Here is an 18272-nt window from a genome sequence, read left to right on the forward strand (position 1 = left end):
TTCCATGTAATTTGCACTGCTTTAAGTATTAGCTATATAGAACGTCTAAGCCTTGGTTATTCTGTGATTAAATGTAACCCAGAAACCTTTTTTAAAGTTGGGGAATCTACACATGTATACTTAATAATTACGTGGTTTTAAGTCCACCTTATCCAAAGAACAGGTTTTGCCAGAAAACAACAAACAAGTCGCAAAATGCAAACACATGACCACGGAACTCTGCAACCTGTTGTAAACACAAGCCAGTTGCCAAGTGCTCAAAATGTGACCAACTGGCAGTCATAACTTCAAGGATAGGTCATAAATAACTTTTTTTGAGTCCATCATCATTTTGAATGTTTGAGTGGCCAGTTATACTTCACACACACAGTTCACAACTGATTAACATCCTTGACAGTTTACGAAACAAAGTACAATGATAATAATATACCATAAGCAAAGAGATGGCTTCTATTATGCTCTCAAGATATCACAATAAAATCACACTTCAGAAAATGTTATTCCAATCTCTCTCTTTCAGTCAGGTAAAACTCAACACTCCTTTGCTTCCCTCCTCTTCTGAACAATTCGTAAGTTGAGGAGAACAGAACACCAAACGACACACCATTCAAAAGAGGCACAGGCATGCATCGTTACCCAGAACAGTATTTATTCCTCTGGCCACCCATCTCTGCCACATGACTCTGAGATATGCCTCAGACAAGATACAGAGATTAGATCTATGCTCAGAGTTTGCACAGTGACTTGCACAAACTAGATCAGGGGTGTCAAACTGCTGGCCCGTGGGCCAGACAAGTCATCCGGAAGCCGCGCCCACCCTATTGCTGGCAATGGCAAAACCATCACAACGTGTCTGAACTAGATTAATAAACAACCTTTGTCTGAATCAGCGAGTTTTTACCCTTTCCTCAAATGGAAACCGTATTTTCATGCAATTCCAGAAATCCAAAATAACTAATTTCATCTATCTTGTCATTACAGTGGAGGATGGTAAAGGTAAAGGAGTCCCTGCGAATTTTACTCCGCTAGTTGTTGCTGATTATAAGGGGTGGTGTGCTCATCTGTTTCATGGCTACTGAGCCAGCACAGTCCCAAGACATTTCCGTCATGTGGCCAGCATGACGTCACAGAGCGCTGTTACCAAAGTGGTACCTATTTATCTACTCACATTTGCATGCTTCAAACTGCTAGGTTGGCAGAAGTTGGGGCGAGGATGGGAGCTCTCCCCATTGTGTGGTGCTGGGGTCTCAAACCTGAGCTGCCGGCTTTGCAGTCGACAAGCCCAGCATTTTGGCGACAAGTCCGGTGGCGCAGCGGTTAAGGAATGGAGGATGCCATCTGTAAAATTCTTCAATTTTTTCATACTTGAGACCCACCTTTACCCAAATACACATTGGGAGATACCTCATAATTTATGACATCTATAAATATATATTGCCATTGTTGTTGTTGTTGACTTACCTTTAATCCTGCCTTAACAATATAGGGGCAAATCAAGGAACACATGTACCTTTCAACTCCTGTTTTACAACATCAAAACATCCCCCAGTGGCCAAAAAGCTAATTTTCAATAGCAGTTTTTTTCCCAACTTCTCTCCTTAAATAAGAATCACAACGCATGTCTTAATTCTAAAGCCACCTCAATGTTGTATCTAAAAGATTTCCCTCTGCCTGTTATGGTGATGTTATCACTCTATGGGCCAAAAAAAAAAAAAAAGAAAGAACAATTGCAGAAAAAGTATGCCTACCCTACAAAGTCAATCCCAAAACACATCAGTTAAAGGATATTTATAGTATAGCACTCAGCTTTTCTGAAATTATGACTTTCACTTTATCCATGAGGTATTATTATGGACAAACACAACACTATAGAAGGGAGGAGTGGATAAGAGCTGGTGCAAGTATATATTGCAATCAAAATTCTCCCAAATTATCGTTAAGAACTTCTTGCTTTTCTCCCATTTTTTTCCAAAAGGAGAGGAAAACAAAGATGCTCAGGGGCTAATTGACCGATATGCATGTTACACTTCCTTATGAAATCTTAGTTTTAAGATAATTTTAATTTTTAATTAATAATTTTAACATAAAATTCCTTATTTATCAAGCTGAAGTTAATAAAGGGTGTTTCTGTAATGATATGAATATTTTGAGATGGCCATTATAAGGCAAATCTTTCCAAAATGCCTCGGAATCCAATCATTTGTTTACTGGACATTAATTCCAAATAAGCAGATCATGGACTGAGAGGACCCAGTTCAACCCAATGGGATTGGCCAGTCTCACCCGTTTTGGCAGAAGAGGCATGCTACCGACCCTGCCAGTCAAGGAATTTCAACTGGTGGGGGCCCAAGAATCAAACCTTTTCTGCCATGGGTCCTTCCATCATCATGCCCGCTCCCCTGGGTGAAAATCCTCTCCCACTCCCTGGGTCTTCTGAAAGGGCTTGAAAACCTGACTCTACCAACTGGCCTGAGGTCCAAATGGGGTGGTGGTGGTCTCCATTTTGGAGGTGGCTACAAGATGAGATCCAACCTTCACCCCTACCCATTGATCCTTTTATCTAGTTTAATGTTAGTGTTTTAATTTTAATGTTTAAATATTTCTAACTTTTTAATTGTCTAGATTGTTATTTATAATACCATCAGCTGCTTGAGTGGCTTGATAGTGAGATGGGCAGTGTATAAATTTAATTAATGTATAAATGAATCAATGCTTTACAGCAGAGGTGTCAAACTGCCGGCCTACAGGCCAGACACGTCATCCGGAAGCCACACCCACCCCACTGCCGGCAATGGCAAAACCGGCCCGATACGTTGCGCAACGTCACATGACATTGCGAGTTTGACATGTCTGCTTTACAGTATACTCCTATATGTTTATTTCAATTATAGGCCTACTGGATTAAACAGGACTAGTTCATAACTAAAATATGTTTCTTTAGTCTAAAACATAGGTTCTTAAATTGAGGGTTGTGATAAGAAACCAGGATTCATGAGCCATTTTGGAGGAGGGGTCAGCTTCCTTAATTTTCGCAGGCAAACCAGGATCTTTACCACTCTTTGGTCTTTGCAGCTGTTGTTTGAGAATCTCTGTAATATTTAGATTTATATCTTGCTGAAGTCTGTCTCTAATAAAGTCATCCAAGTTACTCATAAAGGGCTCATACAAATTCATTTATCATTTTAGGGTATCACAGTGCCACAAAAACTGAAAACCCTCTTCATTAAGATCTAATACAGTGGTTCTCAACCTGTGGGTCGGGACCCCATTTGGGGTCGAATGACCATTTCATGGGGGTCGCCAAACAACGCAGTCCGCCATTTTTCCCTTTTCCTTAGCCTTTTATTCTAATGGCTTTTGAAAGCCAATAGAATAGACTCTCTTGAATAGAATCTAATTCTATTGGCTTTCAAAAGCCAATAGGAATTGTCCAGGCTGTCTCTGCCCTGCTGAGCCCGCCAAAAGTCCCATTCTGCAAACGGTGCTGCACCAGTTGAGTAGTCCTCGACTTACGACCGGTTGAGTAGTCCTTGACTTACGACCAGTTGGGGGTCGCGGCATAAAAAAAGTTGAGAACCACTGATCTAATAATAGTAAAATGCATTTATGTTCTCTAGTGTAGAAACGACGACAAAAAAGAATACGCATTGATGCATTTTGAATACTGGATTAGACTGGGTAAGACTTCTTAAGTAATAATTTAATGGATTATAACATTATCTGATCTGATAATTTTGTAGTATCTGATCAGGAGAATAATCAATAAGGCATCTGAAATTATCTTGTGAAACTACTATTTTGATAATTCTGCTTTCAGGAAACTGTAAGAAAGAAATACGCTCTCTTCAGATTAGCTATGGATTATTTCCCTTTTCTTTCTCATTGGTAGCAGCAGGTCCCCCTTGCAGTGATGGCCAAGATCAAAGCCCATGATTTGCGAGGGAAGAAGGAAAAGCTGTTGAAACAGCTAGATGACCTCAAGGTGGAACTGTCTCAGCTCCATATTACCAGGGTGACTGGCGGAGCAGATTCCAAACGCTTTAATATCCAGGTGGTTTGCAAATCTGTTGCCAGAATGCCGACAGTCATTAATCAGACCCAGAAAGAAAACCTCAGAAATTTTAATTCACAGAATTTCCTACAGAATGATCTTAGTAATGATGGAGGAATAGAATGCCTTATATCCATTTTACCCAGCGTACCCAATTCTGAATTTCAACTTGTATCTCCCAGAACATTTTTTAAAACAGGGGAGTGATTGGATCTTCTATTCTTGTTTACTTGGAATACTGAACTCCATTTAGAGCTGCATGGTTTCCAGCCCCCCCTTTATAGTAGTATCAGCCAGTTAGCAGGACGAGCAAACCAAAACCACCTCAGATGTTTTCGGTTTGCTTATTCCTCCTACACTAACTGTGAGAGGGACCTCGGAGTCCTAGTAGACAATCACCTAAATATGAGCCAGCAGTGTGCTGCAGCTGCCAAAAAGGCCAGCACAGTGCTAGGCTGCATTAACAGAGGGATAGAATCAAGATCACGTGAAGTATTAATACCACTCTTCAATGCCTTGGTAAGGCCACACTTGGAATATTGCATCCAATATTGCAGTTTTGGTCACCACGATGTAAAAAAGATGCTGAGACTCTAGAAAGAGTGCAGAGAAGAGCAACAAAGATGATCAAGGGACTGGAGGCTAAAACATATAAGGAACGGTTGCTGGAATTGGGAATGTCTAGTTTAACGAAGAGAAGGACGAGGGGGGACATGAGAGCAGTGTTCCAATATCTCAGGGGCTGCCACAAAGAAGAGGGAGTCAGGCTATTCTCCAAAGCGCCTGAGGGCAGGACAAGAAGCAATGGATGGAAAGTAATCAAGGAGAGAAGCAACCTGGAACTAAGGAGAAACTTCCTGACAGTGAGAACAATTAATCAGTGGAACAACCTGCCTCCAGAAGCAGTAAATGCTCCAACACTGGAAGTTTTTAAGAAGAGACTGGACAGCCATTTGTCCGAAATGGTGTAGGGTTTCCTGCCTGAGCAGGGGGTTGGACTAGATGACCTCCAAGGTCCCTTCCAACTTTAATACTACTACTACCACTACTACTATTACTATTATATTAATTACTATAGGAAGAAACCCATGCAACTCTAAACAGAGTCCAGTATTACAGTTAAACAAGGATGGAAGATTCATTGGTCCTTGGTGAAGAGGTCTTATCTCAAACCTAGTCTTTATCAATGTTGTGAACTTTTTAGCTGTGATAAGAAACTTTAAAAAGGTCAGACCTCCATGATCTAGCCAATACACAAACAAAGAAAAGAGGCTTGAATTGGAAACCAGGCTGATTTCTATCATGACAATGAGAATAAAACTAATAAATTAATATTATGCGCAACCTGCCACTGTTGTCAAAATGTAAACGTAGTTGAGAACTTGGCATGCTCAATATAACTATCAGTAAAACTTCAGTGAGGGAAGAGATGTGCCTTGGGAAATTCTTTCAATGCTTTTAATTCCTTTAATTCCATTCTACAAGTCTCAGGCACTGGCAGACGAGCTCTGCGAGGCTTCACAATTTTGTTGTCATTGTCCCCATTTTCCTAAAAGTTATCTATATTAATCTATAGCAATCCAAGGATTTGGGACAAGTTGGAGCCCATCACCAAGTGACTCCTGCCTCCACACCTTAACAGCCACTTCCAATTATTGTTTTGTCATTCAAAGTAGTACAGGTCCAACTGGTTTCTCTTCTGCACTTTACATACACAGCATCACTTTTCTGGGATAACAACCTGCAAGTTAATTCAACTAAGCCATCCCAAGAACTCTTCAAAATAATTGTTATGTCTTGTCTAATATCCTGAAAATATCACAAGGTTGTAGCACTGTTTTAATATCAAATAAAATACTACTTACATGAGGTCATTTGAAAAGTCACTCACCCAGGTACCTTCTACTGAAAAAGGAAGGTGACCATCATTCCACATACATTGGCTTAATTTTTTTTCTCCCACATACCATGTATCTCTCGCTTCTGATTCAGACATTAAAAACCCATGTTAGATTGTTCCATATATTTTTTTTAACTCAGAACTTTATTCCAGATGTCTGCGGATAATCCAACCAAAAATATGTTCTTCAATCATTTCGAGATGTTCTTGAAGGTTTTCCCAACGCCTTCATTTAAAGATTAGGTTAAAGGATCTCTAACATTTTTGTTTTGGGCTTTCTTGGCAGTTTTTCATTCAACATTTGATAACATCTACTTTTGAAAGCCATGAGTGCTAGATTTCATGTTCAGTTTCATGAGATTCTAGTTCAAGATATCTAAGCATATTTGTAGCACACATTTACCCAGTATATGGAACAATAACCATTATTGACCGCCATTATTACCCTTTTATTATGGAAGTCTTCCGATTTCATTTGCCTTCTAAATATTTCTCTGAATATTTTGCTGAGACAGTATAACATGCCGTAGTACCAAATTTACCTTTTACATTTGGTATTTATGCTAGCATAAAGTGATGTTGCTGAAAACTGACATTTCAGGCTTTCAGCTTACCATTTAATGCCTCTTCTGTGAAGAGAAACTCCCTCCAATATCAATACGAAGCAATCCCATTCGGTTCTTGATTAGTCGTTATATGCCTTTCATGCAGGTCCTGTGTGGCCCACAATGAATCCAGTCCCCCAATAATTTACACCCTTTCCCTTTATGCCACCATTAAGACCCTTAGCTTAGTCTACCTGATGTTTTCATGTGGAAGGAAGAATTTCAGAGACAGAAGATCCTAGTTCTCAACGACTTCCAACCAACAAACTGGACTCCAGGACCTCATATTTCCTCATGTCACTGGTGGCAATAAGTCATAACTAGTCTCCACCCCAGCATTCACTAGGCAGGCCATTTCCGGGGAAGCTCCACCTGTTGCAAGTAACAATTTCTAACAATTAAATAACCCAGCACCAGGAGCTGAAGGAGTGCCCCACTTCTTCCCAGGACAAGCTCCTTCAAACCAAGTATTTCCTCAGACACACATCTTCCCACAAGATTCTCATTCTCCATTTTCTCCTCCCCCCAGTTTCTTCTGGTCAGTAATTCCCCCCCCCAAAGAAATAGTTTCCCAACAGGCAGGAATTTAACACAACACGCTCACTTCCTTATAACCAGTGGGCAGTTGGTCCTATGAGATAACTCTGATAATCCTGTTGGCTTTAGATCTTCCACAGGTTACATAGATTACAAGTACATAATTAGGCTAATCAAGTGTCCAGGACGTGTTATGAAAAATAATAGCTATTATTATTCCTTTGCACTGAGTTAATGTAGAGACGATAAAGCAGAGAAGGGACACAATAATGATAAGGTTTTCCAGCTTTGTACCAAACAATGGTCCTAATCAAAACATACTCCAGCACAAATGCTAACACAAAACAAACCATCTAAAGAGAAGTTACGTGTACCCAAGCAAGAGTGTCTTATTAATGAAAATGCCTAACTACTTTCTGTTTACCAAAGTGACATCCGTCCTCTCTCTCCTCCCTAGTGGTTCCTCCTCCAAAGGACAAGGTTTGCTAAGGTTTAGCAGAGACACATTATGACAACACCCAACAAGCAAAACTTAACTCGCAGCTACAACATGGTTGGGTTCATATCCTTGAAGGGTTATCAAATATCCTGAGTGTCAGGCTCATGCCTGTCTCCTCCTCTTCTGATGCAATTTCAGCAGTCAATGGCTTTCACTCCGATGAATTTTAGTCTACTCGTATGTGCACAAACTATGGCTAGTTCATCTATGATATAAGCCAATTTTGAAACGTTGGAAAGAAGTCAGTTCATTTATTAAGAAATATGCCACCACAGATCAAACACACAAAATATTTAAAAAATGTTTTATTAAAAACCTATGCATGCCTGAACCAAACACACTTTGTTTTGCAAAATGATACTATAAGTTACTCCAATTTGTCAACGTTCAGAAATAACAGCAAATAGCTGAAAATAGAAAATACACCTTAAATCTTCAAGTGATGGGCTCTTAGCTACCAAAAAATGTATTATGGTTCATCACACAGGTGTCTAGACAGGATTTGGCATTTTTACCCACCAATTGAAGCCTCCCGAAGACTGGGATAGGCAGATGTTGTTTTATGGTGTTAAAGGTATCTTTGTAGGATGTAAGTTGTTCCAAGTCAAATTGTCTTTTGCAATTGACTGGTAGGGATTTTGTCAGTGTTGATGGTGTTCAAGTGGTGCTCCAGATGTTTTGGGATTGCACCAACAGCACCTATTACTGTTAGAACTATCTTTGCTTTCTTTTGGCACAATCATTTGATTTCTATATGCAGGTCTTTGTGTTTTGTGATCCCCCCCCCCAGTTCTTTCTTTTCTCTTCTGTTGTCTCCACGTACTCCCACATCTGCTATCCAGACACTTTTGTTTTTCTGATTGACAATTACGGTTGGTCACAATCAGACATGATAGATTGGATTTGGCATTTTTACGCACCTATCTTTACCCATCTTTCCCAAGGACCTGGGATAGGCTGATGTTGTTGTTTAATGGCATTAAAGAAATCGTCATGGGATTTAAGTTGTTCCAAGTAAAACTGCCTTTTGCAACTGACTAATGGTGATTTTGTTCATTATTATTATTTGGGGGACAGCGACATGAAGGGAAAATGAGGTTTAGTAGAAATAGGAAAGGAAAAAAAAGGCCTTACATTGACTCTTTCAACAATCTCAATTAAATCTGCTTAGCTGAACTAGAACCTATTGGGATTTTACTTTATGTTCGGAAAATAATTCTACAGAATAATTTATCAACCCAAGTCAAATTTAAACACCTGAAAAATTAGGAAAATAAGCCTTCCCTTCTGCACCCCCAAGTATCTCATTCACTAATTAATAAAAGCAGAAATAGGAATAAAGTCCCAGCCCTTTTCAAATATTTTCACATCAACAATCAACTCAGTTTTGGCTTGATAATGTGGGCTGTCAAGAATCAAACAGAATGTTTGTGATGTCCTGCATTCTCTCTGGTATATTTTCAAGGTGCATGTAGTCTGGAGTAAAAGGCTATAATCAAAATCTCTATGAGGGTGTCCAACTTTAAAGACTTGTGGACGTCAGCTCCTACAATTTCCTAGCCAGCAATTTTGGGAATTGAAGTCTAGCCAAGGCTGGACACCCCTGATCTACATGATGGAGGGGCATCTCTGGTATTCTTACAAGATGTCAAGAAGGTTGAATTTCAGTTAAATTAGTCATGTGAATAGTCTCATCTCAGAGAAATTACCATATATTTTAGTCCCTGGAAAAAATTCAGACTATTTCTCACATCTCTCTGATCTATTCAAGCAATGCAAAAATGGAACTTTTTTTTCACCTTGTGCAATTTAGGTTGTTTTGCTCGTCTCACATCAGCATCAAATCTATCCTTTTAGCTAAATGGTTTTGTTTTTATGAACACAAATCCTGGCTCTGAATAACTCAAGAAAATTAAAAAAAAATATCTGAAGTTTCATTAGAAATCAATCTGTTGCTACAGGTTCAAAGCTATTTATCCTTCAAGAATCAAAGTATAAGAAATGCAAAGTATGTGGTAAAACCAAATAGCTATACTGCAGATAAGTGGATTTGGTTCCCAAACTGATGTTTACTTTCAAAGGAATTAAAGACAAAATTGAAGCAATCAAGGATTTGACTTGTACCTTGATTAACATGAGTTAATCAAGGTACAAATTAACATTGAGTGTCAGCAGCAAAATGAAAAACATCCTTCCAGAAATAGTGGAATGGACTTCTGACCAATGTTTAAAAAAATGTACTAGTCATCCTCAGAACTCAAGAAAAAGAAAATACCCACTTAGCCTTCAAGCAGTATCTGCTAGAAAATTATATTAGCATTTTCATTTATTATACTTGTTAAAATGCCAGTACAAGAATCTCTATATCTAATACTTTATTTACAATCACAAAACAAAGTCCAAGTACAAAGTAGTGGGTGTTTTTGACAGTCTACTGCAGTTTTTTCCTTTAATCTCTATACAACTGATTGTTCTCCTGCTTCGTACTTGCATTTTGCAACACATCCTTGTTAATTTACCCTCAGGTTTGCTCTCTTCCCGCCTCTCTGCTCATCAATTGTTTCCATAACTTGAAGCAAAAACTTTCATCTATTACTAGTAGCCCTTGCTTAATGACTGGTCACTTAGCAGCCAACTGAGGTTCTGACAGACGCTTCCCCAAAAGGTACTTATCCTGTTTCAGAATTCTGATGAAAATGCCTTAATCACATGGTCGCATTTTGGCCACTGGGGATTTTATAATTTTACAGCCAATTGCAACGTTCCATGGTCACCTTGGTCCTGATTTATGATGTCTTTTGCTGGTTTCCAGCCTTTGGGACCAGTTTCTTTAAAAAAAAACAACTGCCCATAGCAATCCACTGACTTGCTTTATGAGTGCAGTGTTCACTTTATGACTGCCGCCCATCACTTAATGACCACCACCACAAAAAAAATAATCATAAAATCTGGTTGGTCATCTCAACTTATGACCCTCATGACTCACAATGGAAATTCTGGGCTCCATTATGGTTGTAAGGTTGTAATTTTTTTTTGGGGGGGGGGGTATCCTCCAGACTTTGTTCTTGAACTGCCATCTTTCCTTTTTCCACAGTGTTTCTGGCTCAGCTCACAGCTTCCAGTGTCCCACCTATCTCCTTGATAATCCCAAATCTGTCAGAATTTACTACGCCTATTTTCAAATCATATCTTTTCTCCTTTGACAACATTGCAAAATATATCTTTCCTTTAGTGCAGAGGTAGGCAACCTCGGCTCTTTTATGACTCGTGGACTTCAACTCCCAGAATTTCTGAGCCAGCTATGCTGAGGGGAGGGAAAGGGAGAGGTTTCCAAGCTGAGCCATGCTGGCTCAGGAATTCTGGGAGTTCAAGTCCACGAGTCATAAAAGAGCCAAGGTTGCCTACCCCTGGCTTGGGCCTGTATTTCTCAACCTTGGCCACTTGGAGATGGATGGCTTCAACTCCCAGAATTCCTGAGACAGCATAGCTCAGCATGGCAACCTCTCCCTTTCTCCTCAGCATGGCTGGCTCAGGAATTCTGGGAGTTGAAGTCCACCAGTCATAAAAGAGCCAAGGTTGCCCACCCCTGGCTAGGGCCTAGGCCGCTTTATGAGTCGTGGACTTCAACTCCCAGAATTCCTGAGTCAGCCTGGCTCAGCTTGGAAACCTCTCCCTCTCCCCTCAGCATGGCTGGCTCAGGGAATTCTGGGAGTTGAAGTCCACCAGTCATAAAAGAGCCGAGGCTGCCTACCCCTGCTTTAGTGTAAAAACTAGCTCTACTTCCTGGTCATCTTTCAACTGATCTACTGTAAAAAAGAAACCAAAAAACCCCCACAACCAAACCCACACCTCACACTCTATATCCAAAATTCTCTACCAAATGTATTCATCACCTGCCTTCAATCAGACTACAAGGCATCTCTTTAAGCTCCCTTCCTGTTTATCCCTTCTTTCCTTTCACCATCCTCAGTGACCTTATCCTTCTTGTGCCCCATTGCCTATCCAGTTTCTCCACTTGCAATTATGCAAAGTTTTTCTACTTCCTCAATTCTCCCTCTTTCTCCTGCTGCCTATATTGCTGGAATCGTCTCATCCGCTTCTTACCTTTAAATGCCTCCTTAAATCTAAATTTAATGGGGAGCCTTTGGCAAAAGGAAAACAAAATTACCCCACCACCCGTAGTCCCTTACTGTAATTACCCTAAAGTTTATATAACTGAAGTAACTCCATACTTTTCTCCCCCTCATTCTGCCTTTGCTTAAATCTGTTCCTTCCACTGAATCCTTTTGGTAAGCATTTACAGGTAGTCCTCTACTTACAACAGTTCATTTAGTGATCAAAGTTTACAACAGCACTGAAAAAAAATGACTTATGTTTTCCACACTTACAACCATTGCAGCATCTCATAGAATTCAGACGCTCAGCAACTGACTCATATTTATGACGATTGCAGGATCCCAGGATCATGCGATCACCTTTTGCAACCTTCTGACAAGAAAAGTCAATGGGGAAGTCAGATGGGCTTAACAACCGTGTTATTCGCTTAACAACGGCAATGATTTAACAACGGTGGCAAGAAAGATTGTAAAATGGACCCAAACTCACCTAACAACTTTGGGGCTCCGTTGTGGTTAGAAGTCAAGGATTGTCAGTATCTCACCATTTTTTTTTATAAAAATGTGGGGTATATGGCTGCCTTTAATTGGCAGCATGCTAAGTACAACTGTGCCTGTGGGACGTGGGATAAATAAACTGTTACTTTCACAACAGGAACCCAGATTAGGGTTCCTTTAAAGAACGAGCTGTGAAAATGGTTTAGTATCATACATATCACTCATTTTGGCCATGTCATGCAGGGGAAGTCACTGGAGAAAACAATTATGCTTGGAAGAGTTAGCAGTAAAAGGAAACCAGTGACTGGGCACTATCAAAGCTGACCCCCCCCCCAGCCAGAGCACAGAGAAAGATCGGAAGATGTGGAGAGACCTGGCCCAAACAATCATCAAGAGCTGGACATGACTGGATGGATATCATCATCCTTCACCATCCTTGAATCAGCCTCCCATCCTTCCGGAAGGTCGGTAAAATGGGGACCCAGATTGTTGGGGCAACAGGCTGACTCTGTAAACCGCTTAGAAAGGGCTGGAAAGCACTGTGAAGCGGTATATAAGTCTAAGTCAGTGTTTCTCAACCTTGACAATTTTAAGGCATGTGGACTTCAACTCCCACTGGGAGTTGCTGGCTGTGGAATTCTGGGAGTTGAAGTCCACATGCCTTAAAATTGTCAAGGTTGAGAAACACTGGTCTAAGTGCTCTTTCTATCATCATCATCATCTACATGCCCCTGAAGTTATAATTATGCAGGATGAGAGCCAACAAAATATTATTTACTAAATAACTTTAAAACAATCATTTTTGTTTACAGTATGGACGTGAGAATTTTGTTCATTCTTTTTCTTGTTGAAAGATTTGCTGCCAATTTTTTTTAAAGTAACCCAAAAACACCAACACAACTTTCATATACCCCAGTTCCATTAACTACTAGGGCTCAACCATCTTATTTACATTCGTGTGATCATCTCATAAATAAATCCAACAACTCCAACCTGTTCTTGGTTTATAAGGCAATTAATAGGTGGATAAATAAGGGAAGGAATAAACGGCATGGAGACAGCGGATAAGAGTTTTCTCAAAATATACAACTTATTGTTGTGAGGCTCAGGGGACACATTAACAAGCAATAATTCATCACTATGCATGAAATCCACTAGCTTAGGCAGCTTTGAAAAAGGATTAGGTAAAATCCTGGCAAATAGGTTTATCCATGGCTATTATAGTTATTAAAGCTCTACACAGAAGCCTCCATGGACAGTAGCACTATACCACTGAATGCCAGGTCATGCAAACAAAGAGTAAGAAGCTCCTGCCACTTTCATGTCATGTCCTAGACAAGTGTTTCCCAAACTTGACAATTTTATGGCATGAGGACTTCAACTCCCAGAATTCCACAGCCAGCAACGCTGGCTGTGGAATTCTGGGAGTTGAAGTCCACATGCCTTAAAATTGTCAAGTTTGGGAAACACTGTCCTAGACAGGCATCATCTGCTAGGAAAAGATAAAGATGGATTTTGTTGGTGATGGGATAAAGAATCAAAAAAAAACCTGGACAAAACAACCTTTCTATAGTTCAGGGACGGTGACATAACTGACTTTCTAAGTATTTGTTATCTCCTCAAAATACTTATACTTCTAAGAAAGTATTACTTTACATTCAACAAACTGCTTATGGTGATTATACAAAAAAATGTGAATTAACAGCTAAGAGAGTTTAAAATACAGCTTTTAATTCATTTGAATTAAAGAGAGAAGACCTAATATATCTCATAATATTTTTGTTACTGTTGTTTAACTGGACGTCATAGGTGAGAACAGAAGATCCATACGCTAAGCTGGGGCAAAACAAGCTGAGAAAGATATCTACATTCATTTCATTTTACAAGTAGTATTCAGTTCTTTAAATACTGAAATAATAATTAGGATGTCAAGGAGAGCAATCTTTTAAGTTCTACGTAAATGGGAAGGAAATAAGAATGGCCCACTGAGGGTCAAGCAAGTCTTAAAAAGAGGAAACAAGATTAAACAATAAAGTTCATGCCTCATGACACGTAGGTCAGGACATGTTTTACTCCATAACTTGCGCTTTTTTCTCAGCTGTCACAAAGTAACACAATTCTAGTCTTCGCTGAAGTCCTAAGGCTGCATGTCTGAACTGTATTATTTTGGACTGCATGAGTGCCCGACCACTTCCTCATCCAGAGACGCCCCTACTTCTTACCATGTTCCCACGTGCAGAAAAGTAGACGTGTTTTACGGAGCATCCAAAGTAGCCTAAACATAAACACTCTTTATTACAGGGCCAGAAAATTCCCTACCCCCTACTTCTTTTAGAAAAAGATGCTTCCGATTTTTGAAGCATGCAACCCTGTCACTGGGTAATATAAATAGGAAAGTTTTAAGATCCTACTGACAGGAGACACTTCCTAACAGTGAGAACAATTTAACCAGACGCATGCCTTGCCTTCGGGACTTGTGGGGGCTCCATCCCTGGAGGCTTTTAAGAAGCGACCGGACAGCCATTTGTCCGGAATGGCCCGGCTCTCCTGCTTGAGCAGGGGGCTGGACTAGACGACCTCCAAGGTCCCTTCCAGCTCTATTCTGACTGCTTGCAAGAGGAAAGCAGCCCCAACAGCAGCACCGAGAGAAACCAGAGCTTCGGGGAAGGATGAGCTCCCGGTCTGGGAGGTCGGGAGCAGCATCTTCCGGGGGGGGGGGGAGGAGGGAAGGCTTCCTCCTCTCGCCCAGCCAGCATGACTGAGCAGGGACAGGGGCCTGCTGGCTCCGGGCACGTAGCTCAGCCAGCCTTCCGCCCGCTTCCCCGCCCCGAAAGCCGGGGCGCTCTCTGTCAATAACCCCTCCGAGCTGCAGCAGCCGCCGCCGCCGTGCCCCAATTAAAAATGGCGAGCATCTCGCGTGCAGGCGACAATGGGAAGGGGCCGGAGGGGCTTTTCAAACCAAACCCCCAGCCAAGGCCGGGCGGCTGCCGGCGCCTCCCCGGGGGCCGAGCGCCACGCATTCCTGCAGGGGGGACTCCCTCCCCTTTGCGGGCGGCCCTCCCCTCCCCTTCCCCGGGCCAGCCCACCCCAGCCCCCAGGACGCCGCCGCCGCCGGGCCCTCCGCCGCCCGCCGAGCAGGGAAGCCTCCGCCCCCCAGCGCTGCCAAACTTTTAAACTCCGGCCTCGCGCGAGACGGCAGGCGCCTCCCCCCGGAAGGGGGGCGCCCGGGAAGGTCTTCCCAGATGCCGCCCGGGCGGCCGGGCCAGAGACCCTCGCCCACCGCCGCACGTGGCCCGGGCGCTGCGGGCTGCGGGGGGGGGGGGGCGCAGCAGCAGCAGGAAGGCGCCTCGGGCCCTGCCGCGGAGAGGCCGCGCTTCCCCTGCCGAGGGCGGAGGGGGCGCAGGAGGATCGGGCCACCGGGCAAGGCGGTGGGGGGGGGGAGATGGCGAGCCCCACCCAGCAGGCCCGGCGATGGGGACCCCCAGGCGGGGACTCGCAGCCCCCAGCGGGCGGGCGGGCGATGCTGGAGAGCCGGAGCGGCTCCGGATTAGGGAGACCGAGCGATCAGCTGGGAAAGGGCTGGGGGGGGGGTCGGAGCAGCGCCAGGGATGCCGGCTGCGAGGGGAGGGGGAGGGGGGGAGGCGCCCCGCTTCACCTGCGCAGGTGGCGGCCAGCGGGGGGGGCGATCGGGGGGGCTGTCCCGGCGGAGGGGGCGCCTGTCAGGGCGGGGGGCGCCTACCTTCCATCTCCATGTCCTCCGGCTCGCTCAGCTGCTGCTCGCCCGGCTTCGGCGGCGGCGGCGGGGGCTGCTGCTGCGGGGGCGGCGGCGGGTGGTGGTGGTGGTTCATGGCGGCCGCCGGGGGCCCCTCGGGCGGGGGCTGCGGGGCGGCGGCGGCGGGCGGGGCGGGGGCTTCCTCGCGGCCTTCCTCGGCGGGCAGGGGCGGCGGCGGCGGCAGGGAGACGCGCACGTATTTGCTGGCGATGCGCCCAATGGCGGCGGGCGAGGCCGAGGGAGGCCGAGGCCCACCCGGCGAGGGCTGCCGGCTCCGGCGGGAGAGCGGCCCTGCGCGCCCGCCTGGCTCGGCCGCGGCTCCTCCGCCGCCTCCTCCTCTCCTCCTCCTCCTCCTCGCGCTCTCAAAATGGCCGACGCCGAGTGTCACATCCGCATGGGCGCCCCGGCCGAGCCGGGCCGGGCCGGGCCCGCGCCAACGCCGCCACGACAATCAGGAGGCCCGCCGGCCCTCAGGCCCCGGGCCTCCGCCGCGCCGCGGACTCGCCTGCCGCCTGCTTGCCGGCCCGCCTGCCTGCCTCTCGGCCGGCCGGGTCGCTGGGCAGCGGGAGCGGAGAAGGCGCGGAGGGAGCAGCAGCCAGGAAGGAGGAGGAGCAGCAGCACCGCCGCGGCCGCCCCGGGAACAGCAACCGACGACGCCGCCGCCGCTGCTGCTGCCGCCGCCGAGGAGGGGGAGGAGCCGAGGGGGAGGGCGGTGCGCGCCCCCGTGAGGAGAGGTGGGGGCCAGGCGGGCTCCCCCCCGCGCGCGTGCCCGCTCGCCCGCGCCCGGGCTTCTCCCCGACCCGCGCGTGGCTCTCACCCTCTCCGTGGTTTTGTGTTTTTTGTATGTGTGTATCTGTGTCCAGGGGGGGCGGAGGATTTGGGCCCCCCAGGAGGACCTGCCCCGGTGGGGGGGGCGAGAGGGGGCCGAGAGTGGGGAGGGGGGTCCCCGCGTGGCAAACTAGGGGCGGTGGGTGGGTGGGTGGGGGGGCTGAAGGGAAGAATGCCTGGGCTGGCTGGGTCAGAGCGAGCGATGGTCAAGGAAGGCTGGGAAGCATGATGGATGTTGGGGTGGGGGGGAAGCGGAGCCCAGGGGGCGAGGGAGAATGAATGGGAAACCTGTTCCTCTCAGCCCCCCCCCCCAGGTCTCCTGCCCCCTTCCTAGGTTCCTGGTCTTCGGGATAGAAGTACAGGTAGTCCTCGGCTTACCGTGACAATTGAGCCCCACGTTTCTGTTGCTAAGTGAGATGTTTGTTCAGTGAGCTTTGCCCCATTTCACAACCTTTCTTGCAGTTAAGTAAATCATGGCAGTTGTTATTTATTTATTTATGAGACTTATATCCCGCTTTAAGTGCAAGCACTCACTAAGCCGTGTACACCAGTAAGCAATGTATATATATATATTTTACATTGCCCCCAACAATCTGGGTCCTCATTTTAGTGAATAGAATAGAATAGAATAAAATAGAATTAGAATTAGAATTAAAATCGAATAATGGAATGGAATAGAATAGAATAGAATAGAATAATGGAATAGAATAGAATAGAATAATGGAATAGAATAGAATTAGAATTAAAATAGAATAGAATAGAATAGAATAGAATAGAATAGAATAGAATAGAATAGAGCTGGAAGGGATCTTGGAGGCCTTCTAGTCCAGCCCCCTGCTCAAGCAGGAGAACCTATACTATCTCAGATAACTGACTGTCTAGCCTCTTTTTAAAAACCTCCAGGGATGGAGCGCCCCTAATTTCTGGTGGTAAGCTGTTCCACCGGTTAATTGTCTTCCCTGTCAGGAAGTTTCTCCTTAATTCCAGGTTGCTGCTCTCTTCGGTCAGTTTCAAACCATTGTTTCTTGTCCTGCCCTCTGGTGCTTTAGTGAATAACTGACCCCTTCTTCTTTGTAGCAGCCTCTCAAATACTGCAATACTGCTATCATGTCTCCCCTAGTTCTTCTTTTCTTTAGACTACCCAAACCCAAGTCCTGCAGCCGTTCTTCGTATGTTTTAGTCTCCATGCCTTTGATCATCTTAGTTGCTCTTCTCTGATTTTTTTCCAAACTCTCAACATCTTTTTTGTGATGTGGTGACCAAAATTGGTTGCAGTATTCCAGGTGTGTGGTCTTACTAGGGTTTTATAAAGTGGTACTAATACTTTGCGTGATCCTGATTCTATGCCTCTGTTTACACAACCCAGGATTGTATTAGCCTTTTTGGCTGCTGCTGCACACGGCTGGCTCATAGTCAAGTGATCGTCCACTAGGACTCCAAGATTCCTCTCACAGTTACTGTTTTTAA

At 44.5% G+C, this 18272-nt stretch overlaps 1 protein-coding gene across 1 annotated transcript in view; it reads right to left on the minus strand.

Annotated features, from left to right (window-relative positions):
- Positions 1-16095, minus strand: part of USP7 (ubiquitin specific peptidase 7) — a 90446-nt gene extending 74351 nt beyond the window's left edge. The window contains exon 1 of the mRNA XM_039349751.1: positions 15945-16095. Within this exon, the coding sequence (XP_039205685.1) occupies positions 15945-16053 (109 nt within the window). The 5' untranslated portion in view covers positions 16054-16095. The remainder of the gene's footprint in view (positions 1-15944) is intronic.
- Positions 16096-18272: the final 2177 nt, after the last annotated feature.

The sequence above is a fragment of the Crotalus tigris genome, unplaced genomic scaffold (assembly GCF_016545835.1).
Source record: "Crotalus tigris isolate CLP2741 ecotype Arizona unplaced genomic scaffold, ASM1654583v1 scf7180000018301.7375997, whole genome shotgun sequence".
Taxonomy (NCBI): domain Eukaryota; kingdom Metazoa; phylum Chordata; class Lepidosauria; order Squamata; family Viperidae; genus Crotalus; species Crotalus tigris.